The 26,230-nt window shown below is 44.7% G+C and overlaps 1 protein-coding gene across 2 annotated transcripts in view; it reads right to left on the minus strand.

Annotated features, from left to right (window-relative positions):
• LOC144792208 (putative cation-transporting ATPase 13A4) overlaps window positions 1-26,230 on the minus strand; it is a 408,029-nt gene that overhangs the window by 197,195 nt on the left and 184,604 nt on the right. The window contains exons 8-9 of one of the 2 annotated variants that reach the window (XM_078667108.1): window positions 18,506-18,568; window positions 4,496-4,568 (exon numbers count right to left, since the gene is read on the minus strand). In XM_078667108.1, the coding sequence (XP_078523234.1) occupies window positions 4,496-4,568; window positions 18,506-18,568 (136 nt within the window). The remainder of the gene's footprint in view (window positions 1-4,495; window positions 4,569-18,505; window positions 18,569-26,230) is intronic. The other variant, XM_078667109.1, reaches the window with a different exon arrangement.

Here is a 26,230-nt window from a genome sequence, read left to right on the forward strand (position 1 = left end):
TATGCAGGAACATTTCTTCAGCTCAGGATTGAAAATAGGAAGAGAACCTATTAAGAAAAATTGCTTCAATTAACATTCCAAGCATCAAAATTCTCACTTGGAATGTGAATAGTCTGAGGTCCAAACCTAGGCAGAGGAAAATATTGGAATATTTAAAAAATAGTCAGGCACAAGTTATGCTCTTACAGGAAATGCACCTTTTGGCAAATGAGAGTGGGGAGTTGTTTTGGAGGTGCGGTTGGGTCCAAAGCTTTATTGTCTCAGATCAACTATGTTGCAGTAAGGGAGTGGCTATTCTGGTTAGGAGTGGTTGCGGAATAGAAATGAATGAGTCTAGCACAGATAGCTCGGGTAGGTGGGCTTCAGCCCGTTTAAAGTGGGCAGACAGGGATTTTTTATGTATGGGATACTATGGACCCAATGAGGATAACCCTCAATACATTGTAGACCTAGAATTGAGGATGGCAGCAATCTCTGTTCCTGGAATTGTAGGTGGGGACTTCAATGTCTTTTTGGACCCTGTGCTAGGTGGATGTTTGGAGACATTTGAAGGGCAAGACAAGGGGGTACACTTACCATACCAAAATAAATCACCACTTTTCGAGACTTGTCTATTTTTAGCTGATAGATCTTTTGCAGCAAATATTAGGAAGATCAAGCATTTCCCTGCCCACATCTCAGACCACTCACCTGTAATGGTAACCATACAAGCTTTGGGGCCGTAACCACCTACGAGATGGACTTTAAGATGTGCACTGCTCCTAGAAGAGGGTGTTGCGATAGCTCTGGATGGAAGCAACAACTCAATACTTTGTTAACAATCAAGACACTGCTCCCTTGTGTATTGTATGGGATGCCTTTATGGCATATATCCGGGGAATCCTAAAAAGCCTAACTTCATTAGAAAAATGGAAAGCACGTATAGAACTAGAGAATATGGAAAAGGAGATTTGAATTTTAGAGGAGGCTCTATATTCCATGAGTATGGGGGAAGAAAAAGCGAGGATGGATGAGAGGTTAAATGAGGCACAATTGGAATTTAAAATAAAAATAAAGCAAAAGTGTAAAGCTAGATGGCAAGCAGTGACTATAAAGGAATTCAAATATGGTGAAAAAGCAGGTGCTCTGCTTGCCTGGAAAGCGAGAGTGGAAAGGTCAAGGATTGAAAGGTCAAGGATAAAAGAGCTAAAAAGTGAAACAGGAGGAACGTTGGATAGCTGGGATTCCATGCAGGAGCACATAGTTATTTTCAAAGCTTTACACGGAAAACTTTATCTCTGATACCACAAAGATCAGATGTTGGCTTAGCTCGCATGATCTTCCGTTACTGAGTGAAGAAGGGAAAGAAATACTGGAAGCACCAGTCACAAAAGAGATAAATGGAGCAATAAAAAAGTATAAAAATGGGAAGGTGGCAGGGTTTGATGCTCTCCAGGCCGAAGTATATAAAAACATAGTTGAAGTAAAATTACCTACCTGTGAGAAGTCGTTCAACTTGATATATAGACCCAGAATCATGGCCTGAAGCCTCTATAGTTTTAGTACTGAAACCTGCTAAGGACCCGGCTAAGGCAGAATCATAGCGGCCAATATCCCTGCTAAATGCCAACTATAAGATCTTTGTTAGCAGTTTAGCAGGGAGGTTATCCAGAGTAATACCTCAACTAATTCATGAGGACCAGAAGGGGTTTATACCCGGAAGGCAAATGTGTGAGTTGACTCAACATCTAATAGGATGCATTGACATAGCTACGGAAAGATCTGTCCCCTTGGCGGTTGTCACATTGCATGCGGCTAAGGCGCTTGGTTGAGTTTGCTGGGAATATTTATGGGTAGTCTTAGAACATATGGGATTTGGGCCAGACTTTATAATCACACTAAAAACATTACATAACTGTTCTACAGCTAGGATTCTTTTAAATGGAGTCCTTACTAAGACTTTTAAGAGCACAAGAGGGACGCAACGGGGCTGTCCAATGTCACCCCAGTTCTTTAATTTATATATCGAGCCATTTGCTTAGGCGCTGTGTCAGACTAAGCAGGTGAAGGCTTTCCGTATAGGTATGTTTGAAAAAAATATCTCTTTATACGCGGATGATCTAATCATTTATACAGCAGACAACAATCCCAAGGATAGAGCAATTGGCGGAAGAATTTGGGACCTTGTCTGGATGCCTAGTAAACGGGATCATGTGCTGGAACATCCCAGACTGGAGGGCGAGTGTACAGAGAGAGATTAGATATTTAGGAATTAACATTCTCAATACAGTGCAGGTTGTTCCACAGCATAATCTTGAGAGAATCATAAAGGAAATAGAGAGAACATTAAGTAGGTGGAAGAATCTCCCGTTAACGGTGTATGGAAGGGTCAATTTGATTAAAATGGTGATTCTGCCAAAGCTTACATTTCTTTTTAATTGCATACCTTTAACGTTCCCGAGTAGGGTAATGGATAAAATACAGGGTTAATTGGGCAGTTTTGTTTGGGCAGATAGGGGAGCACGTATGTCCTGGAAGAAACTTAGGCGTACATTGGCAGAAGGAGGGCTTGCACTACCAGACGTAAAATTATACTGTACGTCATTCCAGTTTAAAAATTGCAGGGTTTTACTATGTACACCAGGGATCAGGGAGTGAGCGGGGGGGGTTTGAGGAGATGATTAAAGAGTGAGGTGGGAAGGGATTTTTGTTTAAGTTTGGTGCAAAGAAAATTTTCAAGAGAGTAAAATTAAAGATGTTGAAGGCAGCTCTGATTTTGTGGGTAAAGATCAGGAACATATTAGGAATCGATTATTATTCAGGTGAGGCTCCATTATGGGACTCACCTGGTACGCCTGAATGTTTGCAGGACCAACTGAGCGTCCCACTTAGAAGGGCAGGAATAGAGATCTGGGGGAACTGATAGTGATGGATGAAGTGGTCCCATGGGAAGTATTATGGAGTAAGACAGAGGGATCTCTGTCTTGGTTTAAATTTCTTCAGTTAAAGTCCTGGGGGGGAAGGGGTGGCGAATAGGCATGAGACTAAGGGCCCCCCAGATGATCTCTGGGGTGGAGCAGTGTGAAAACACCTAGGTCCACCTCTTGGGGCTCTCCATATGGACAGAGCAGGTCAGGGGGAGATATTTAGCATTCACAATGAAAGGAAGCCAGTGTGCACTGCTATCTACAACATATTCTGTGGGTCTGAGATCAGTCCTATAGACTCAGCAGGCCAACCTTTGCCCCACCCTGTGATAGCCCCTCACCAGTGTGCAGTGTAAGAACAGCAAATAGATTTAGGCGCTGCACCCACCTTCCTACTTCAAATATGCTGCTTGACCTTTTTTGGGTATACCTTTGTTGACTGTCTGTAAAGATGAAAATGCATGACACTGGCCAGTTCCATAGGGGCATTGTCACTGATGGCATGAGGTGACAACTCACACTCCTACCATTCAGTTGTATTTGAGGGCAGAATTAATGGCACATGCGGTAGGAATGGGAAAACGCCTACTTGAGATGCTTAGCTAAGACCAATCAGAACCAAACTGCCCTCATGTCAATACTGACTCTTGCTAAACTTTGCAAGATTTGGTGAGACAGGGTCTGCCTGGCTCACAAAACAAAAAATAAAGTATACGTTTTTAAAAACAGTACTTACATTCTGACTATCCTGGTCAATTAATGCATGCCACCTGGATAGGTGGGGCCCTGGACAAGATCTCACTTCGGCCATACTTTAAAACCTTTCTGTGGGTGGGGAGGTATTCATTATGAGGTCATATATCTCTGCTTACAGAACCCCTAAATGACTTGCAAAAATCTAGTTATGGACAGCACCCCTTGTGATTTACTGTCCCCAGGATCCAGGAAAACATTTCAAAGATTGATTTAACATACCGTGCACCCAGTGTGAGAGCGAGCATTAGCATGAACGTGTGTATGTGGGAACGCCCACTCTCCAGAGTATGGGAGAGTTAGGAGAGGATAGTATCCCACTTTTCTTTGCGTCACATGCCCTATAGTTGGAATTGCACTTTGTGGTGTCACATTTGTCACAGGCTCAGTCATAGCAGTTAAATATATTTTGAATGAAATTACAGCACATGTTTTCTTCAATTAACTCAAAAATTAAGGCGAAAAAAGAGTCCCTCTATATAGGTGACCAAATTTGATTGGTCTAATGTACAATGACAAAGAGTCCATTTAATTCCCGGCTGATGAGCAAAGTATCTCCTGCTTTGGTGTGCTTTCCTAATCTTGGGAACATTGAGAAGCTGGGCTCAGGATGAGCCAGGATCTAGCAGGAAAGTAAGAGAAGTTGGACCAATGACACGTAAGGCCTTATGCAAAAAGTCAACAAAAAAAAATGCATGTGTTTATCCAGTCAAAGCCATTTATTTTTGGAAACTGATGACTCATGCCAAATAAATCCTTTAGCCCTTAAAGGGTTTCTTATCCTGAACCTTCCAATATTATGGCATGACGTCTTAGAACAAATGCAACAAACTCACCTCCAGTTTTCAGACCCACGGTGACCATGACGCTATTGTTCGCCGCAACCAAGTTATGCAGGTTAACTGATTGCTGTTAAAGAGGAGCAAAAAGATGCACATGTTAATATGAACAGAAATATTCCACACTTTTTAACATCCTAGACAGATTTATAATCTCTTTCTAGCACTGAATTTAGAATTGCATTCTAAGGTGGGGCATCAATGTTCCTCTAATACCCTCAAGAATCTTTACAGTCCTTGGAAGTGAGTTAACACCTCTTCAGTATATCTTGTGCATCACTTTACTAGGAGTTAAAGATCGTGTTAAATAATACGAGAAAAATCGTTAAACCTTAACTTAGCTTCTAAAGGTTCTGGCTTGATGACACTCAATGATGCTTAAGTATCTCCGGATCTGTTGCCCAGACTGAGAGGTTGGATCTGTGGCTGAAGAGTATCCAGTTATGTGTTCATACCACAGGAAGACCTCACAGCACCATGTCCTTTTAAAATAACCTCTCTGATTGGATATGATGGGAGAGGGACCCCCAGTTTTTTGTAAAGATTGGCAATTGATTTGGTAAAAGGTATAATATGTGAATTAGATATTGCCCTGTGTGCATCTACCCATGGGGATCAAGTCACCAAAATACCAGGAGTAGTGGAAATGACATCACATGCCCTTTCACTGCTGACGAAATCACAGGAAGTGACATCACAAGTTTCATTCTCCCTTGTTAACACAGGAAATGATGTCACATGACCCGGTCACTCCACTACCGCACGGCCCCCGTGTGCCCGGATTCTGCTGCCGCTGCTTGCTTGGCCCTCTTGCTGCCGCCTCTCCTTAGGGCCCCTGCTCTCCAGGCTTGCCCTCGCTCCCCAGGCTTGCCCAGGCTTGCCCCGATCTCCAGGCTTGCCCAGGCTTGCCCTCGCTCTCTACCGCTCTGTTTTCCCGCTCTTTCCCCCCCTCTGCTCCCTGCGGCTGCTCTCCTACGGCCCCGCCCCCTCTCCTGTCTCCCGCTCCCCATTCGCCGCCCCGCTCCCGCCTCCCAGCTGCTCCTCCTTCCCACTTCGCCATAAATGGCGGGGACCACGCGTACGCGCAGCGGGCGCGCCGATTGCACGCCGAAGGCGCGCCAAAGGTAAGCCCGTCTACGCCCGTCCACGCCTGGACCGCGCTTAGTGCCAGGAACCCTGGGCTCCACCGATGCCAGCCCACCCGACGGACCTACGATGTCGCCACCCTCCACGCACTCAACGCCGGCCGGAACCCCGCTTGCTACCGAGCCACCCTGAAACGCACCCACGGACCCTTCACCTGCCAAGCCTGCCAATTCACCTGCCTCGGAACCAGCACCGCACCCACCAAGCCGAGCACCAGCAACAACCACCTCAAGTGCATCCTGCTCAACACCCGCTCCGTCCACAGGCACGCCATCGAACTCTGGAACCTCCTCGACACAACATCACCAGACGTCGCCTTCCTCACAGAAACCTGGATGAACGCCTCCTCAGCCCCTGACATCGCCATAGCCATTCCGGATGGCTACAAGATCACCCGGAGGGACCGCGTCAACCAAACCGGAGGAGGCATCGACATCGTCCACAGAAACACCATCCGCATCACGACCAACTCCGACGACACCCTCACCGCCGCCGAGCACCTCCACTTTCAGATACATACCGACCCCAAAACCACCCTCAGAGGCACTCTCATCTATAGACCCCCGGGACCACGCACACAATTCAGCGAAGCCATCGCAGACTTCATCATCCCACATGCCCTCACCTCATCAGACTACATCCTCCTAGGGGACCTCAACCTCCACCTGGAGAACAACAATGACAGCAACACCGCCGCCCTGCTGGACAACCTCGCCAACCTCGGACTCAAGCAACTGGTGAACACCCCCTCCCACTACGCCGGCCACACGCTTGACCCCGTCTTCTCCTCCAGCAAGCACATCTCCTTCAGCCACTCCTCCGGACTACACTGGACAGATCACAGCTGCGTCCACTTCAACTTCAGGAGAACCACGACCCACCACCACCCGCAGCAGGTCCCCCGCGGAAACTGGAGCAAGATCACCGCCAACCAGCTCACCACCGCCCTCAGCCAGAACCCACCCACCAACACGACGGACCCCAGCGAAGCAGCCCGCAACCTCACACAGTGGCTCACCACCTGCGCCGACGACCTCGCACCACTGAAGAACCCTCCCATCAGATCCAGCAGCAGGAACGCCTCGTGGTTCACCAACGATCTCAAAAACTCCAAGAAAACCTGCCGCACCCTCGAGAAAGCCTGGCGTCACGACCAGACAGCAGAAAACATGACAGCCCTCAAGAACGCCACCCGCAAACACCACCAGCTGAGCCGCACCACCAAAAGGAGTACATTACAAGAACGACTGGACAACAACACCCACAACAGGAAGGAAATCTTCAGCATCGTTAAAGAGCTCTCCAACCCCAGCGCCTGCAACAACGATATCACACCCTCGCAAGACCTCTGCGACTCACTCGCCTCATTCTTCCACCGCAAGATCGCCGACATACACAACAGCTTCGGCGCACAGACCACGCACCCTACCACCGAACCAACGCCCCCCACCACCACCCACTGCACCTGGACCCCTGTTAGTACCGAAGACACCACCCGGCTGATGAACAACATCCACTCCGGCTCCCCAACCGACCCCGGCCCACTCCACATCTTCAACAAAGCCGACTCCATCATTGCCCCTCAGCTCCGGAACATCATCAACAGCTCCTTCGCATCCGCCACCTTCCGGGAGAGTTGGTAACATGCCGAGCTGAGCGCCCTCCTGAAGAAGCCCACCGCGGACCCCACGGACCTCAAGAACTTCCGCCCAATCTCGCTCCTCCCCTTCCCAGCCAAAGTCATCGAGAAGACCGTCAACAGGCAACTCTCCGCCTTCCTCGAGACCAACGGATCCCTCGACCCATCACAGTCCGGTTTCTGAGCAAACCACAGCACCGAGACCGCTCTCATCGCAGCTACCGACAACATCAGATCCCTGCTCGACAACGGGGAAACTGCTGCCCTCATCCCCCTGTAGTGTATTTCCTATATTCCCAATAGGCTCTGCGCATTGGAATAACATAAACGACAGTTTAGACGTAGGACTGAGGTCGACTAGGTCTCTACTGAATATGTTAGACTTAATTATGAATGCCAGCTAGCTCAGAGGTGACTAGAAACTTTCTCGAGTAAACAAGGAGGTGTTAACTTCCCTGAATAGACAAGAAGGGATTAGCTTCTGACAACCGCATAAACATGACAACTTTGCTCCCTCCAGAATAAGGAGTATATCTCCAGAGTCGCAGAAACAATAGATAACTATTTTACTCAGTCAATCGTGCATGCTTAGTTTCACCAGGAGTGCAGAGAAATAGAGAGACGGGCGTTTTCAATAAAAGTTGTTATTTATTGAGCAGTCTTCTTTCTCATGCAAGAGAAGTGAGTTGCCACAATTGCAATACCTGTCATAAAGTAAAGTGCGTATAGTAAAAGGAGTATTATGAAATAATACTGTAAAAGCATGGTACAGTTTCTAAGCCATACCGTGTTTAAAATAGATAAAATATATACATACATAAAATCATTGACTAAACGTACTCAACTGGTGCTTCTAAGATACGCCTACTCCGGTGTACCTAACCTAAGCCTAGTACGTGGGAAGGAATAAGTGAGCTGCAGTTTTAAGTTAAGTTAGTTTTTGCCAAGAATCTGAATCAAGAATTCTCTAAGGATCTAATCAGCTCCGTACCTTGGTTATAGAATGAAGGAGGTCTTGTATCTCGTTCTCAGGACTTGATCTCCCAGAAACCCGCAAGGGTGACTGGAAACACTGGAGCTGGATTTCTCGGCAGGAGAAAAGACAGCGTCTCTCTCAGTGCGTCAATGGGAGGGTCGGCTTCCTTCGGCTCTCGTTACAGCTGGGGTTCGGGTAAGTAGAGAGCCGAACTGCTCCAAACCACCGTGTGTTTGTTAGGGCAGCTGTTGGTATATTTATACCTGGAAGGTGCCGGGTTTGACGTAAGGTTGGACATAAGATGTCACTAAGAACTTACAGTTCTTTCAGGACTCCAGGAGTTCTTGGACAAATCAAAACAAAAGCAGGATGGATTTCCCGGGCTGCTGGAGGCTCGGTTTGTTTAAAGAACGCGTTGTACTTTCTAGGAGTCTATGGGAGTAGCCTTGCCGTATTTGGACTGCATTGGCTAAGACTAAATATGGATATGATTCTTATGCCTTTATAAGGATACTAGCAGCCCGCCCCAGCGTTGCCTGGGGCAGAAGGGGGCTGGGGGCTGCATTTTTAGCCCGGGGCCAGAAGGTGGCTGGGGCAGCATGTTGTCGAGCGGTGCACCCACCGACAGTCTCCCTCCCCCCCCCTCCCGCCTCCCTCCCGCCTCCAGCCTCCAGCCTCCCGCCTCCAGCCTCCCGAGTACCGCCCGACTCCCTCCCACCCCCGACTATTTACTTTTCTTACCTGACCCGCCTCTCCTCCTCTTCATGTCGCCACCACTGCACCGCCGCCTCTCCATGTAGTCGTCGCCGTCGCTACTCACTGCACCACTGCACCACCGCCCCTCCATGACGCCACCGCCCCTCCATGACGCCGCCGCTCCTCCATGACGCCGCCGCTCCTCCTTCGTCATGACGCACGTCGCGTCACGGCCAGCGCTAGGTCCCGGCCGGCGGTACTTTCAGGGGACTACTTTGTTTTGTAAATAATTTTTTTTATTTTGCTTTTTTTTTAAATGTATATAGCCTATGTCCATCTACACACCCTGACATTTTCAAAGATGTATCGGGTGTGTAGATTGGCGCTGTGGTTCCCGAGATTACCTTGCCAAAAGGTGCAAGTTCTCTCTTTATAATAGTAGTATAGATAGGAATATGCATGGATTATTCACTTCAGGAGTGAATGAATAATGTTGTTTTCTTTCAATAAATGATGCTTGATAAGCACTATTTTAATGAATGGTTAAAATGCTATGTACAGTAGCCAAGTGTTCATGATTCTGCAATTTTGAAAAAAAAGATCTATTCTGAAGTAAAAAAGAGCAGCAGCGGACCCAAAGAATGCCGCACCCTAATCCCAGTTCCAACAGCGTGTCTGAGTATGTGCCGCTACCCCTGGCGCCAGCTGCTGAGTGGCGTCCCTGTGAGTCCAGATCAAACAATACTTTTTGAGCTTGGGTGGGGCCGCAAGCCCTGCGGAAGCTCCCTGTACGAGAGAGAAACGTGTTGGCTGATCAACTCTTTTTTGTATTTAATGAAATCAATGGACTATTTCATTCAATAAAATTTCATTGTATAAATAAAAAAAGGACTTCCAAAAAATATCTTGCTTGTTTTGGACTTCATATTAGTGCGCCCCCACCCAAGCTTAAAAACTAAAGATCTATTCTGAATTGAAACTGTGAGCTTGTTTTATTTTAAAATAAGGTCACATTTATTGTGTGGTTGTCTTGACCCACATATCATTTAATGTTGCTTTTGAGTCATAGCTAAATAGAATATTACAACAGTACTTTATAAGAATACTTTGCCAATGACAATCAAGACATCATTTAATCATGTATCTCCCCACCTGGCGAGTGGGTGCATATATGGACACAGATGCTATGCATGCTCTCAGTCATTTTCAGAGGGAACACATGCCCTTTGACTCAGAACCTTGTATCATTCAGGGACATGATGTTGTTGAGAGGCAGACAGGGACACTGAAATAGGAAAATAAACACATATCCTTAAGGCCTGTTGGTGTTTGGGTCCTTCTCCTTCTACCTTTGAGGTCAGAGGTCACAAGGACAGTGACTTGTGCTGCAAAGGGAAATCCAGGGGTGTCAGCTGCTACCCCTGGTGACCCCCAGTTAAGGCAGGACCTACCATCTGGTCTTCCAGTGCTAGAACACAAACACAGCTCTACCGTACTCCTGATTATTGACATGCAGCACCCCCCCCCCCTCCGCCCCCCCTCTGTTCCACCAGTACTTGGGGGCATTAGCAGGTGCATAGTGCACCTCAATCCTGGCCTGCAGCACTCTACCCTATGCCAGCACTTGTTGGACCCATAAACAGTTTCAACCCTAATCTGTGGCACCTCTCAATGCTCTTGCAATACACCCCACTCCCTGTGTTGGAAAGGCCTTTCAGGCAGTCTGGCACTGTCACATGGGACATCTTAGAGGGCCAGTGTATGGGGCATTTCTTTGTCCTGTAACTGATACAATATCAAATGGTGCTGCCACGAACAGAAGCTTTTTTCTGCAACTCATGAGCATTTATCACAGCAAAATGTTCCTGTTGCTCAGTTTCTGGTGCTGCCTTCTCCCCCTCTGAGGCTAGGGGCCCCGAGGGCAGTGCCAGGGGATACATGAGCAGTGCCAGGGGCCTCATTTGCATCCCCTGGAGACTTCGAGATGACGTCTATGCATCTAACTCACACATGTAATTCCTGTCCAGTGTGCCAACAGTCATGAATATGTGCCCTGTTGTATTGGGCTTCTTACATCAGCAACAATCTTCTCGTAAAATCATAATCTAAGACCTATGCTCTTGAAATCTTAAAAAAAAAAAAAAGATATTAAAGGTTTGTCCCAACCATGCCACACGTTTTCCACAAGGCTTGTGTAAGGGTTATAGTAATAGTAAACCCTTGATTTTTCGAGGAAATGCTGCATTGTAGGAAACTAAAAGTTGATTTTATCTCTCCCACACCCACAAATATACAGAGACCAACATAGATATGCAAATACTGACACTCCCCATCAGTCACTGATCCATCCTTAACCTGTACAGGCACATTGAACATGTATAAGCAGACTGTACTTGCCCTGATACAGCAGGTCCAAACACTGGAGACCTTGACAAAACTTTATACCTTAGCACTGCATAAAATTAACTTGTGTGATTCGATAACTGCTTCTACACAGTTCCTGGGTGACCTTGACCTGCAACAGGGTGCCTTGTCACCCTCACCAGGCAACCACAATATTCGGCCACAAAGACTACACAACTGTGTCTCTTATAATGAAAAGGAGAAGTGTCATCTAGATGCCTGGGAGCTGTGCCCATACCATGAACCTTCCCATCAGTAAGCCAGTCATGTCGGTAGTACTAAGGGTGAGTATGAAAGTGTTACTGTTACAAACGTACACTCGCATAACGGCTGTAGTCTTGTAGTGCCCAGGAGCCACAAAACTTTGAGAACCACAACATTTTCTTCTTAATCCTGTGGCTGTGGGCAAGCAGAAACGACTACTTGGGGATAGATTTACTGGAGCTGCCCAGTGTTTTTCAGTTTGGCATGGATGGCACTTGTTGACCCTATACTTACAAACTTTGCAGAAGGCTTTGACACTTTCTAGCTCGGCGTGGCTGGCACTGTTCAAATTCTACTAGAAAAACAGACATTTGAGATGAGCAAATTTGGAGTGTCAGTGACGTTGTATAGGTACCATATTGAGGAGCTGCTCTACACCTATATCTTGGGAGATGCCAAGGATTCCCTGATCTCTGTTGCATAATCTTTGCGGCACTCTAAGCCTGAAAGGGCACTGTGTGTGTGTGTTTGTGTCTGTGGACATTATAGTTAGGCACAGATTTCACTCTTACAAAATCAGCTAAATTCAGCAGTTATAGTTACCAGAGCTAACTATAACTTATGCCCACACAATGCACTGCTTATGACATCACGTAGGATATCACTCATGACATGGTCAGTGATTTCACTGATGACATCACTTATGAAATCTCAAATGACATCACTGATGACATCACTAATGACATTGTCCACAGAACCTCTCACACATCCACTCACATCCCATAGAACCTCTCATACACAAACAACCTCTCATATAGCCATTCACAGACCCATACCTATACTCACTCAACCAATCACCCCTCTATAGGGAGAGGAGTTGGCCTAACGGCTAGGGTGGTTGACCTCGAATCTGGGGAACTGGGTTCGAGTCTCGGCAATGACGCTGTACATCCTGTGATTCTGGGCAAATCACTTTATCTCCCCGTGCCTAACAAAAAATGAATGTGTTCTCATGTAACGCAACTGCTGCTCATGTAAAGCACTCTGATACCTGATTCGGGTCAAGTTCGCGCTATAGAAAACTCACAAACCCACAAACTCATCCGTACAGCCACTCATTCACTAATGCAGCCACTCACACATCCAATTATACAGACATTTAAACACAGTAAGAGCAAACAGCTATGTCCTGGGGGTGGGCACCCTGGGACAGAGCAGGAGCCAGCCCAGAGGGGTGGTAGTCCCCAGGGCCATCTTTGGCTCTTAGATGAAGGACATGCATCCCCCTCCCCTTTAGTTCACGGGCTGGCCCCGGAGAGGTGGTGGTTCCCAAGTCTGTATATTGCCTGGGAGGGGGGCTGAGCGTCCCACACCAGGTTTAAAAGTTGTATTTTTGCCCCGAGAAGATGCTGGCCCTGGGGGGTCTGCAAGGCTCCCCATTACTAACAATTTAGCCCCGGGATGTGGTGGGCCCTGGGGCCCTGGGGGGGGGTCTATGCAGCTCCCCTGCAAATTTTATTTTTAAAGCCCTGGGGAGATGGTGTTCCCTGGGCACGGGAAGTTCATGCAGCCCCCATACAATTAAAAAAATTAATACCCTAGGGAGGTTGTAGTGCACAGAGGGGTCCATGCAGCCCTCCACATTCATATAAGCATAAGCCCTGCAGAGACAGTGGTCCCAAGGGCATAGAAATGCCTATGAAGGGGGGTTGTGAGCACCCTCTCCTTTACTTTTAAGATATGCGGGCATGCACACAGGACTTGGCCAACCCTTTTATTCCATTTTTGCCTTCAATTTGCACATTTCCCAAATTTGCAGTAACATTGTTTAAAAAATGCTTTTTGCCCTTCAGGGGTCCTTCTGGGACCCCAAGACCAAGGATCTGGGATCACAGTACTTCTACCCTGCCTCATTTTCCTTTCTATTTATTACTGGGGGGAGTCGGCTGAAGCTGAGTTCCAAGATGGCTGCCAACACTTCCTCATTGAAGTGTTCGCAGCCAATCAGAGCTCTCGGGTTCTCTTCAAAAGCACCTTAAATTATTCGCGAATCAGCCGCAATCGCTGTTTTCCTAATTTGGATATCCTTAAATTTCCTAACAACTACAGGATGGATATACACCAAATAAGGGAAAGCGTGATCTGCATAACTAAATTTACCTTTCTGCCAAATTTGGTGTAATTCCGTCCAGCGGTTCGGGTTCTAGTTGTGTTCAAAGCTCCTAATGGAATAAACATGGGGAAACTCACTTTTTTATTACCCTCCCCTTTTTCTCGCCCCCTGCTTGAGAGATCATCCCAAAAATTTCCATGCACAACAAGAATCACCGGCATGCTTTTTTTCAGAAAATGTTGTGAAGATTTGTCAAACGGCAGCAAATATATAGGCCTGCCAAAAACGCTTTTGCCAAGGAAACATGGTCCTATCTATAACTACATAAATATATATGTATGTGTGTGTGTGTGTGTGTGTATATGTGTATATATATATATATATATATGTATATATATATATATATATATATATATATATATATATATATATATATATATATATATATATATATATATATACATATATAAATATATATATATCGCGTAGCACTCCTTCACCGATGCGCTTTACTTACAGCATGCGCTTTGAAAAGGGCACGGACCACGGAATTCTTCCAAATACCGATCAGTTTGTTTTCTCTCCACAAACAAAATGGCAGCCATTACGCATTTCGTCCCTCCCAGGGGACTTGATCACATGACGCGTATCTACCACTGAAATGCTGTTTTAAAGGTTACACTTTTTTCTTTTCTTTAAACATGCTGTTTTGTTTAAATAATCCATGTGACTGACAGTCTTAACGTGCCCAGTGCTTTTTGAAACCAACATCCGTGTTTAAATGCCATCCAAGTAGTTTTGCTTTTCAATTCAACAAGGGGGGTATTGTGCAATGTTAGCTTCATAACCCCTGTTCAGTACATAATATTCTGTGCAAATACGCATACATAAATATGTGAATAAATACACAAATGAATAAATACACATATAAGCATCTATAAACACATTTCCACTTAAATAATATTATTTTCCTGATAATCAGTCACCTCTTCATTGATGTAAATAAATATATGCAGAAATATATAAATATATTAAAATATAAATATATACATGAATATGTGGGTAAATGAATGCATAAATAAATATATATATATATATATATATATATATATATAGATATATATATATATATATATATATATATACATTTAAATAAATAAATGGATAAAGCCATAAAATTCATTTTTTATTTGTTTACATCATAGCATCAATGCCTAATTATTTTTCATTCCTTGGAAATGTATTCCAATTGTGTTTATAATTGTATGATCTAAAAGTCTAGATTTAGGATTTTCATATAGTACTTGTTTTCAACGCAGCAGGTTTGTAAAAATGTGCTAAAATATTTTTGTATTTTCCTAAAAAAAGTGAACTGTGCCTAAAAATAAATTGGTGATATTAAGAACAAAGGGAAGGTACTGAGATTTAAGACCTAGTACAATTGGTAATTGCGGACTTGCTGGTTACTTTTCAGTGTTTATTTCAACATTGGCCGTGGATCAATATATGATAATGTTAGTTAGAGATGACAGGGTTCACATTAGTTACAATAAGTTAAAATAAAGTCCATTATGTGTGTAAGCTGGCATGGAGTACCTCCAAACTATTCAATCCATTTGGTTGCTTAGGGGTCTATCGTTAGGGGTCCATTACGATGTCGGGCGGATCGCCACCGCCATGGTGGCGGTGGCGATCCGCCCAACATAAATGCACGCCACCCTTTTCCCCACACCACATTACAATGGCGGGGGGACCGCAAAGGAGGGAAACACTGCCTGCCACTTTTCCGCCCCGGTCGCCTTGCGGCCGGGGCGGAAAAGGAATAATATGGTGGCGGTGTCCAATGGACACCGCCAACCATATTATGATGTGTGGTGTTCAGAGCCTTTCCGCTGCGGTGCTGCCGCCACGGAAAGGCATGCGGTCATCACTCTGGGGGCCCCCTGCGGCCCCCCAGAGTGAAGTACAGGTGGGGGGTGCACATGGGGGGTACCTGTGTTCACTCCCTGACCCCGCCTCTTTTGTTTCTCGGAACTGCACCAATGAGAAAGTATATAAGCTCATTGGGGTTGCCGCTCATTAAAGTGGCGAGCCACTGGATAAGTTTGATCATTATTTTTGATGGCACTTATGTGCTGGAGTACCCTTTTATGGCCTTGGAGGATGGTACTTCCAACATATCTCAGTTTACATGGGCACTCCAGCACATACACCACATGATCCGTTTTGCAATTTAGGGCTCTATTTATTTGTTTGTCTGGGCCGCCAAATGGGGTCGAATAACTTGTCATTGACATCCAATTTTGGCAGGCTTTGCATGATTTACATTTGTGAAACCCTAATCTCTGGTTTAGCCAAGTAGTCTTTATTGGAGGACCGCAGGGGTCATTGTCCACCAAAGTGTCTTTCATTGAAGTCTTCCTCCTATATGTAATCAATGGACGTTTAGGGACTGTCTTTCCTATAATAGGATCCTGTCTGATCAGGTGCCAGTTCTTATTGATGACATTTCTCATAGCTGATTCTTGGTTAAATTCCAAGATGAACCGAAAATTATTTGGTGCTTCATCTTGGATGGGCCTGTCTGTCTTTTGTTTCAGTAGAGTCTCCCTTTGCTTAAGCTTACTTTTAGTTAGTGCTGTTGCCAAACATTTGTTCCTGTAACCTCTTTCCTTGAATCTGGCTAGGCCTTCTTTTTGTGCAACTTCTAAGTCTCGGTTATTACTGCATATACGTTTTATGCGCAGCAGCTCCCCATGAGGTATACTCTGCACTAAATGGTTCGGATGTGAGCTACTGGCATGTAGAATTGCATTGCCTGCCGTGGACTTTCTGTTTAGGTTCGTCTCTAATTTGCCCTGGTTGATATACATCCCGACATCCAAAAACCTTACGCTTGTTTTGCTAATATTGGCTATAAAGCTTAAGTTCAAATCATTACTGTTGATTGCTTCAATGAACTTTATTGCTTCAGCCTCCGTGCCTTGCCATACCAGAAACAAGTCATCGATGAATCTCCACCTACTCCTGAAGTGGTTGGTCATTGCCTCAGTGTGAGTCCTCATGAGAACCATGATATATGAAAAAGAGAAGGGGGTAGGATAGGAAAACCCTGACCCCCTTGGCCTTTTTTTGGGTCCCACGGGGATCCCACAGGGCCCAAAAAGCATTTTCTCACAAAATGTTTGGAAGGAGCCATGTTAGACCCACTGCTTCTGATGAATTTCTTTTAAAAAAGGGCTCCTGCGCTTCTCTATTATTTAGCCCTTGATGGGGCCCGTTCTCGGGGACATGCAGTTGTAATAATTAAAAACAGATGGGGGAGACTTGATGGCCCCCCATGCCTTGGGTACCACCACCTCCCTGGGGCTATTGTCTAAATTAATGCAGGGGGGCGGTATTGCCTCCCAACAACCCCGAACAGACAACTCCACGGGGCTAATACAAAACAATGCACGGGGCCCTCGCTTGCCCCCAATGCCCGGCAACCAACACCTCCCCAAAGCTGTTTGATGTATAATGGGATGCCTCACTGGCCCCTTGGGCCCGTGGACCACCACCACTCTGGGGACAAATTCAGTAAAAAATATTCAAGATGTCCTGCACGACCCCGCTTCCTGGGCCTTTCTTGGCCTCGGGGACCACAACCTCCCCGGGGCAGACCATACTAGAACAAAGGAGGAGGCCCGTGCTGCACCCCTCCGGGAGCCATAGATGACCCTGGGCTCCGACACCCCCAGGCCAGCTCCTGCTAAATTCCAGGGTGCCAACCCCGAGACATAGCTATTTGCTGTGGCTTAGCAGGAGCTTTACTGCTCTCGTCAAGTCACAGCAAACACTCCGTTTCCAGCAACCTTACTGGAAGCAGAACATTTGTCTGTTTCCATGCTCACTGTCAAGTGAGCAGGGAAACAGGCAAATTGCTTTCAGATACAGGGACCTGTATGTTTCGCAGCTCCCTCTGTCTGAAAGCAGTGCAGACTCCAGTGGGAGGCGGGAAGCCAGCAGGGACTGTGGGGGACTTCTGACTTCTCCCACAGTCCCAATACAGACAGGGTGCCCTGAGGGCACCCAGAACAAATGGCCGGGCACCAGGGGATGATGTCCCTGGGGCTGAAATCGGCCCAGGGCAGGGGGCCCAACTACTTCTTAGAAAATGTGATATAGGCCGGGCCCCCTGCAATGGGGTCCTTATGGTCCTCCTCAGCCAGAAGAAAGAGCCCTGCAGCCCCCCTCCTGTCATGTAGTTACTACAAGCCCTCCATGACCTGCATCTTATTTGATGACCTAAACTGACGGCTTGGTGTTCGAGCCTACTCCGGACACTCCCACAAGATATGTCAGCCATTAAACCAGCTAGCTCTATACTGCCACTACCACCTCTCTACATCTTATGGCAGTGTAGGTAGTCTCTGGCAACCACTTAACATGACAACCCTGATCGATCAGGGATTGTGGAAAACAGTACAGTACTTTTTGCTCAGTCTCTCGTGCTTGCTTATTCTCAGAAAATACACAAGATGGCGTTTAGGACATTTTTCAATAAGTATTTATTGGTCCAGCGTCAGCCTTGTGTAAAACATATGTGCTGCAGTAATCAGGAGACAGAAACATATCGCAAGATCTAACACCGTAAACAGTAGATACATGTCTACCATAGTGCTAAAAGGACGAGTGCATATAGCCCAGAATATAACAGTAGCACTAGTGTACTCCTAAACTGTGCCCTACGTAATCTGCCTTCGTGTACCTAGCCGAGATGAGTAAGTGTAGCATGTATTTATATGTATGTAAACGAAGAACTCCCTAGGGAAGGTCCAACCCTCTCACCTGCTGGTTAGAATTAAAGGACTCCGTCTCGTCTTCGCGGATGACACCCCGCAAGGTTTGTACCTACAGAGAGACCTGACCAATTTAAATTACATTGTGAGCTCTCCGAATTTTTCAGGAAGCTTAAACTCAAATCATTTTTTGAATCAAAAGAAAAACCAGAGCCTGAAACCTTCAGAGGCAACACCAACCTTAGAGATAAATCCACTTTTGTACCTCCTCCCTACACAATACCAGCAGAGATAACAGCTTTTGAGCAGGCAGTTTTTAATGATATGGAAGTCCTACAAACACCCAATACCTTTAGGAACTTTACTGCCTTAGAATATAAAGCTCTCCAAGACCTACAGAACAGCAAAGACATTACTATTAAGCCTGCTGATAAGGGGGGTGGTATTGTCATCCAGAATACTTCTGACTATGACAAAGTATGTCTGACTCTTCTGGACAACAGGACCAACTACAACCCCTTACAATAGACCACACACCAGAACTAAAATCACGCATCCATTACCTAGTCAAGGAAGCGGAAGAGAATGACCACATCTCCAGACAAGAGGAGGCTTTTCTAACGGCGGGTGAGAATATAATACCATACTTCTACACCCTGCCGAAAACACACAAAAACGTAACACCCCCGCCAGGTAGACCGATTGTGTCGGGGATTGGGTCACTCCTGGAACCACTATCAGTGTTCTGTGACCACTTTCTGAAACCCATAATACAAAATACCACCACCTACCTCAAAGACACTAAGAGTGTACTACAACTCCTACAAGACTTCACCTTTGAGGAAGGATCCATCATACTTGTGACATTAGACATAGAAAGTCTATACACAAGTATTCCTCAAGGCTATACCCTCAGAGTCCTGGGAACAGCACTGGATTCTGTGACTTGGGAGCACACAACACCGAAAGACTTTATTTTCCAATGTGCCACCATATCATTGAAAGAGAATTACTTTGAGTATAAGGGCAAATTATACCTACAAAGCACTGGGACTTCCATGGGCAGTACTTTCGCTCCTAGCGTAGCGGGACTATATGTCCATGATTTTGAATCTAAGCACATCCTGCCCGCTGGTAACCGCTTCTGCTCCTCCATAGGATTATGGAGGAGGTATATAGATGACGTCCTCCTCATCTAGAAGGGCGATGAAACCCTATTGGAAAATTTCCTCAACTGGCTTAACACCTTAGACCCTAATCTGAAATTTACACATTGTAAAAGTAAAGAGGAAGTAGTATTTCTAGATCTGGTTATCACAGTGAGAGGTACAGCCCTAATTACTAGAACCCATTACAAGCCAACTGCTAAAAACAACTTACTGGAATTCTCGAGCTTCCACCCAAGACCACTCAGGGAACACCTTCCTTATGGTCAGTACCTAAGGATTAGAAGAAACTGTAGCGATATCAAGGAATACCGAGAACAAGCAACTGACCTAACCAAGAGACTAAAATCAAGAGGCTACCCTACACGCATTCTAGACAAAGGCAACAAACATGCCAGGAACCAGCCTCGTGAAGCACTTCTTGAAGACACCCTTAAAGAACCTAAGGATGCCCCACTCACGTGTGTCACTACATACTGCAGTCTGTCAGACGCAATGAAAAAATCGATCAACAAACACTGGAGCATCATCACCAGCAATAAAAAAAAACTAGGAATAGCCTCTGTTTTCCTTTAAGAAGGGAAGAAGTTTGAGAGACTCACTGGTCCACACACGTCCAAAAGTGGAGCCCACAAACATACTAACTGTGAGGTCAATAACCAGTGCGTGGGGTCTCCCACCAATAATTGGCCACTATCCTTGTTCAAATTGTAGTGCGTGCCACTTGACTAAACATACCAATCAATTAAATTGGAACAAGGTAAACTCTGGACCCAGAGAGCCCACACAAATTGTAATTCCACAAATGTGGTCTATTTGATCACGTGCCCCTGCCAGAAAAGATATGTGGGCATGACCACTTGCAAAAACAAACAGCGAATATGCGAACGCCGCAGCAACATCAGGTGACGCAAGGTGACTACAAAAATGAGCGAACATTTTCTGCTCCAAAACCATTCCCCGAATGATCTCCATTGGACGATCATTGAACACGTGAACTTTGGAAGAAACATCAAGAATGCTCTTTTTGAAAAAGAACAACGCTGGGTGTATAGACTGGGGATGCACCTGAATGGTCTAAATGATGGGATCCCATGATCATCAGTACTTAAACACTAATGACCCCCCTTTTTCTGTTTCAAGACCTAACTGGTTCAAATGATGGAATACCTTGGTCATCTTCCCCTCCCCCCCATAATCCCTCTCTCTCCCCCCCTTCTTTTCTGTTTCATGACCGCCCTATACATTGATACCCTCGTTGTTATCATTAGTAAGGCCTTTTTGCCGAAATTCCAGACGGTCCTGATTGCCGTAATTTTCACTGTTTTTGCAAGTATATCCATTATGAGTTTCTAACCACTACCCGTTAAATCATGCCCATTTTGTACTAGGCGCACCAAGCAGGGCAATACCCTTTTGCCATGCGTGCATCATGACACAAACTATGTCGAGCAACTGTCAGGCTGATAAAGCTTTGCCGCTTGTCAACGCATACTCACACAGGTGAGCGTTTCAAGACTCACTTTCGCCTCAACGTTCCAAGCCTCGCTTTCGAGGCAAACTTAATTCTGTTTGGAAGCAGTCCGCACAGGTGAGCGTTTCAAACCTCGCTTTCGCCTCAGCGTTCCAAGCCTCGCTTTCATTTCGAGGCAAACTCAGTCCCGATTGGAACCGTTCACACGCCCTCCACCGCGCTTCCCTTCCGGGTCGAATACCTTGCTGAATCCTACATTAACAATGCCTCCTTCACCGACCATTATCCACGAGGACCGGTGAAGAGGCTGATCGCAGGTACCGAGCGGGTGCCAGGCGTTGCGGGCATGAGTTCGCTTCACATCTTTACTAACAGCTAAGTGGTCCACGATGCCCCGTGCATCTTTTTACTGTCTAACTTTGTTTCTGTTATTTTAATGTCCCCCATCCTACAGGGTGTGCCATTTTCGCCTCCACCCCCCTTCTGAGACCTATGGGGCGTGGATCTTTTTATTGACAAGTGAGAATCCTTACTTAACTAATTTTTACGTTTGTGCTGGGTCATTCAACAGGTTACCTTCCACCTACTGGCCCCGCTTTCTGGCCCATTGATCTCTAAACACGAGTATCGATTTAATGCCACACCCGGCGTGGAGAGCCACCCCCTATGCCTTTTTCTTCTTGCATAGTGCCCACCGGCCTGCACCAGCAAGGTCGATGGCCCTACCACTAAAATATCTATTATAACACTATGGTCACAATATGTTTGACTAACCATAAGCACTTCAATCTGAGATCGGTCCTTTAAGAGAACCCATGAGACAGACTGAACTAACTATTTGTTTTTGTCATTCTATATGGATGTATGTCATTTTACTTTCTCCTTTTCTAGACTATACAGGTTCCTTTGAATCTGAGGGAAATCCCCTTAACTTGTTGGTTTGTTCTCTTTTGTTTTTCTTGCACCATATAGTTTTTACACCAACTTTTAACTTTCATGTCCTCAGGTTAGGGTGGGCCTTAGCGTGCTCATACCGCCGAGGTACACTCCTCATGGTCCTGAAGAATGCCCAGTAATTCACACATAAAGGGCAGAAACAACTATTAATTTGGTAATTTCCCATCACATCGTTTTAATATGTCAGGTTGACCACTGAATAAAGTTTTTTATGTGGGACGCAACCAGGACATTTTTAAAATATTTTTGCACACAACTTTCACAAAAACCAGCTCCGCAGTAACCTGGCGTGGTAGCACACCGGCGAGGAATTCGGCTTCTCCCGGTGGGCCCGATGATGAAGCATGTCACCAACCAGGGTGGTGAGTGAGGGCTTCCAGAATACATCCAAGGAGATTTGTTTCTTTCACCTTTCTCCCTTTTGTGCTTATACACACCCATTGAATTACACTCTTTTGTTGTTTGATATACCCCGCAAGGGACGTCAGACCACTGCATGTCGAAAATTCAGCATGCAGGAATTCTCCTCTATTTTGCAGGGGGAAAGAGGGGTTTTTAATTAGTGGAGCAGTCACTCCAGGGTTTCTTCTAAAATTGATATGTTTTTAAAACAATCATAAATGTTTTGAAAACAATCATAAATATTTTCCAAACAAATACGACCATGTGCAGTGGGCCTGTTGGCCAAGGATGAAAAAAGTGGTGACCTTTCTACAGACTAAGAGCCCGCTCCCAAGAGACAGAGCAAGCTATTATGTAATAGGTCACAATGCAAAACCCGTTATTGTCATGTGGATAGGACAATGTATGTGAAAAAAGGCATACATGACAGGACTAGCCTAACAGACATGACACTCCCCTATTACAAAAAAAATCTAAAAATAAATAAAGGCCGGGACAAGGGGACGGGATCCCCAGGGCAGAAATAGGCCCGGGGATGGGAGCCACGCAGCCCACCTCCCCTAAAAATATAGACACAGTTAAAAAAGGCCGGTATGCAGTTAAAGTTAGGACCTAGTTTTGATAGGAAAAGCAATTTTTGACTTGCCTATAATTTTGACGTTGTGTACAATTTGCATGAAATTTTCCCCAAAAAGTGTCAACATAGGTTCTGGTTGTCATGGAAAGTTCAGGGGTGATCTGTGTAGTGGGGACCGAGAATTTGGGGTGTGAAATAACAGTGCGTCTGTAATGTTAACTCCCATAGGAACTTTTAGACACACCTTCAGCAGGAACCGTTGAACGGATTTACACCAAATTTGGCAGGGAGGCAGGAGTTGGTCAAAGGAAGTGCATTTGCCTATTTAGTGTAAATCTGTTTAGTAGTCTTTGAGAAATTTAAGCTGAAAATTGTAGTTATATCTCTGGCCACGGATATTTCACAAAGATTTTGCGATTAATCACAAATGTACGCACCAATGGAAATGATTGGCTGGATGCTACCTGAACAGAAAGTTGCAGCTGCCATTTTATTGCTCTGGAACGGTTCCCAGGGCTAAAACTTTCTCCAAAAGCTAATATAAGAGATCAGAGTAGAGTTACTTTGACACCATGTTTGAGAAATGGGGCTCTTAGTGACACAAGTTATGTGTGTAAAATATATTCTTTTAATCCCGCGTGCGATATTCGCAACAATGCTGCGGCCGCCAGTGCAGACCTCATGTGTATCGTACGGGGACATCACGACAACAATGTAGTCGCAAACATTAATGGAAATATAAAAAATATATCAGTGAGTCATTAATACGCATTGTTATAGAGATTGAGATTCTGATAAAAGTTTTTATAGAGGTATTTATTTGTGAGTTATTTACTGTGATAGATATAATTAATTATATAGGTATTATTTTTTTATTTGGTTGTGGCTATTGGATTTCTGCTTTTGCTTTGCCTGTTTGTGACGTGTCCGGGGGAATCGCGATTACCGACGTCATCTCGATCTTCGGAGTCACCACGAAAAAAAAGGTTTTTGAGGTGGTTTTTGAAAAATTCTCTAGAACAACATGACTTTGGAGAATATTGTAAGAAACCCCTGGTGGGTAAAAACAGTAGTATATGGGGATGTATGTGTTTTAGAATTCATGGAAACGGCGTAATTGTCGCAGTTAACAACGTCATCACAACGTCCCGAATAACCGCAAAAACTTAAAATAGATCTGAAAGATGGTTTTTAAAGAAACTTAGTACAAAAATATGAGTCTAAATATGCTTTGAAAGAAGTGTGTATAGTAATATGTGTCATGCAATGGTCAGAGTGGATTTTTTACATATAATTTCTGGATGTGTTGGTGGTCATTGAATATCTGCTTTTGTTTCTGTCTTTGCCACGTTTCCACAGGGATCGCACACTTCACTACGTAGATCCCCGATTTCTTTTTCATAAAGGATCTTTTATAGAAAATTACAATATTTCAGGTACTAGGGTGACACTGACAAGAGCTGTTGCGTTGGTTATCTATATATGGCTGCTATAAATAAGACCAGATGCAGAGATTCAGGTTACTTAGAAACATCCTGTTGCCTTCATCTGTAAAGTGTTCTCCATCAGTTCTATAAATTCCCTGCATTTCAAAATGCAGATTGTTGTTATAAATACAGCCCATGCGATGGTGTCCGAGGAATGCAGAAACTGTTTTATTAGCATGTTTCCTATCTTTGTCAATCTGTGGACAGAATTCATTTGACCGCTTCCATTTTTGGCTTTGGCATATATTAGAGTACACCAAGCCAGTGTGAGGGAAAATTGACATCAGTTCTGCTAAGGTTTCTTTCATTATGGATGTCCAGCCCTACCCAGTCAATGCGCCTAGGTCATTGCCACCACAGTGCACAATCATGAGGTGAGGAGCTTGGGAATCCATGATGGGTTTAACCAAAGCCAGCAACTAATGACATTTTAACCCTCTCTGGCCAAACCAAGCAATCTGCACAATTAGCAAACCCAAGTCTCTGTCAATACCTCTTTTTTTTGCAGCCTCTTTAGCCCAATAGATATAGCTGTGGCCCACAATCCATACTCTTACCATTTTGAAGTGAAGGAGTAATTATAGTCAGGAAAAGGCTGAAGCTGAATGAGATAGTTTTCCAAAGGACAAGCAGTTAATATGGAGGTGTTTTGTTTAAAATAATATATATATTTCATTGGATGCTGTCAGCATGAAAGTGACCAAAATTAGGTAGCGTGTTGGATGCCTCAGGACTAAGTCTTATTATTGGCTGTTGTTTAAAAAAAGAATTGTAATACAGACATGGATATGGTTTTGAATCTGTGGAGTAAACTACACATGCTGTATCTCATTTAGAAGAAGCATGTTCCCTTCTTGAATGTGCTGGGAACTTGTGACCTACTTATTCCACTAGGTTGTTAGGTTGACTGAGCTAAGAGTGTATTGGGTGGAAGGGTGTTAAAGAAACATTTTGTTTATAAAAAGTTGATGGGTAAGGGCACGATTTAAGTAATGTTAAGCTTTAATTTCCAACTCTGTGACTATGTGAAATGAATGAAGCTAAATATAAGTTTGGACTCCTGTTTTGTTTCGCGAATTCTCTGCAATGACCGCAATTACATTGCAAACACACATAGATAGGAATCTCTTTTTGAAAGAGAGGGAAGGGGTTAGCAGATGCTAACCATTCACAAGTGGATATAGTGTAGTCTAAAATGAAAGACATGATTTCACGTGCTGCCTTTCTCATGATCACAGAGGGCAAAGCTGAAGAGGTTGACATTAAATGGTTGCTTTGTATGAGAGTGGTGTACCATTCTTGTGCTTAGTTTCTACAAATCCTAACAGTATCAAAACTATCTACAAAGAGCTAAAATAACAATATAGTCTATAAAGTGAATTGACTGGTATGTACATAACTTTTTAATTCTTTATAAAAATTACACTAGGAATGAAGATGTATATTGAAGTTTGTTCAAAAAAAGAGTATCACAGTGCTATGAAAAAATATTTCATATGAATTGTATCTATTAGACAGTATGGGCCCGATTCACAGAACTAACTTAAGACAAAATCCTAAACTTACTACTTTTGGTATTCACAGAAGTTAGGATTTTGTCTTAAGTTTGTCTTAAGACAAACTTAAGTCAGGCTTAAGACAGACTTAAGTTAGGATTTTCTCTTAAGTCTGTCTTAAGTCTGTCTTAAGACAAACTTAAGACAAAATCCTA

The sequence above is a fragment of the Lissotriton helveticus genome, chromosome 11, assembly GCF_964261635.1.
Source record: "Lissotriton helveticus chromosome 11, aLisHel1.1, whole genome shotgun sequence".
In the NCBI taxonomy this organism is placed as follows: domain Eukaryota; kingdom Metazoa; phylum Chordata; class Amphibia; order Caudata; family Salamandridae; genus Lissotriton; species Lissotriton helveticus.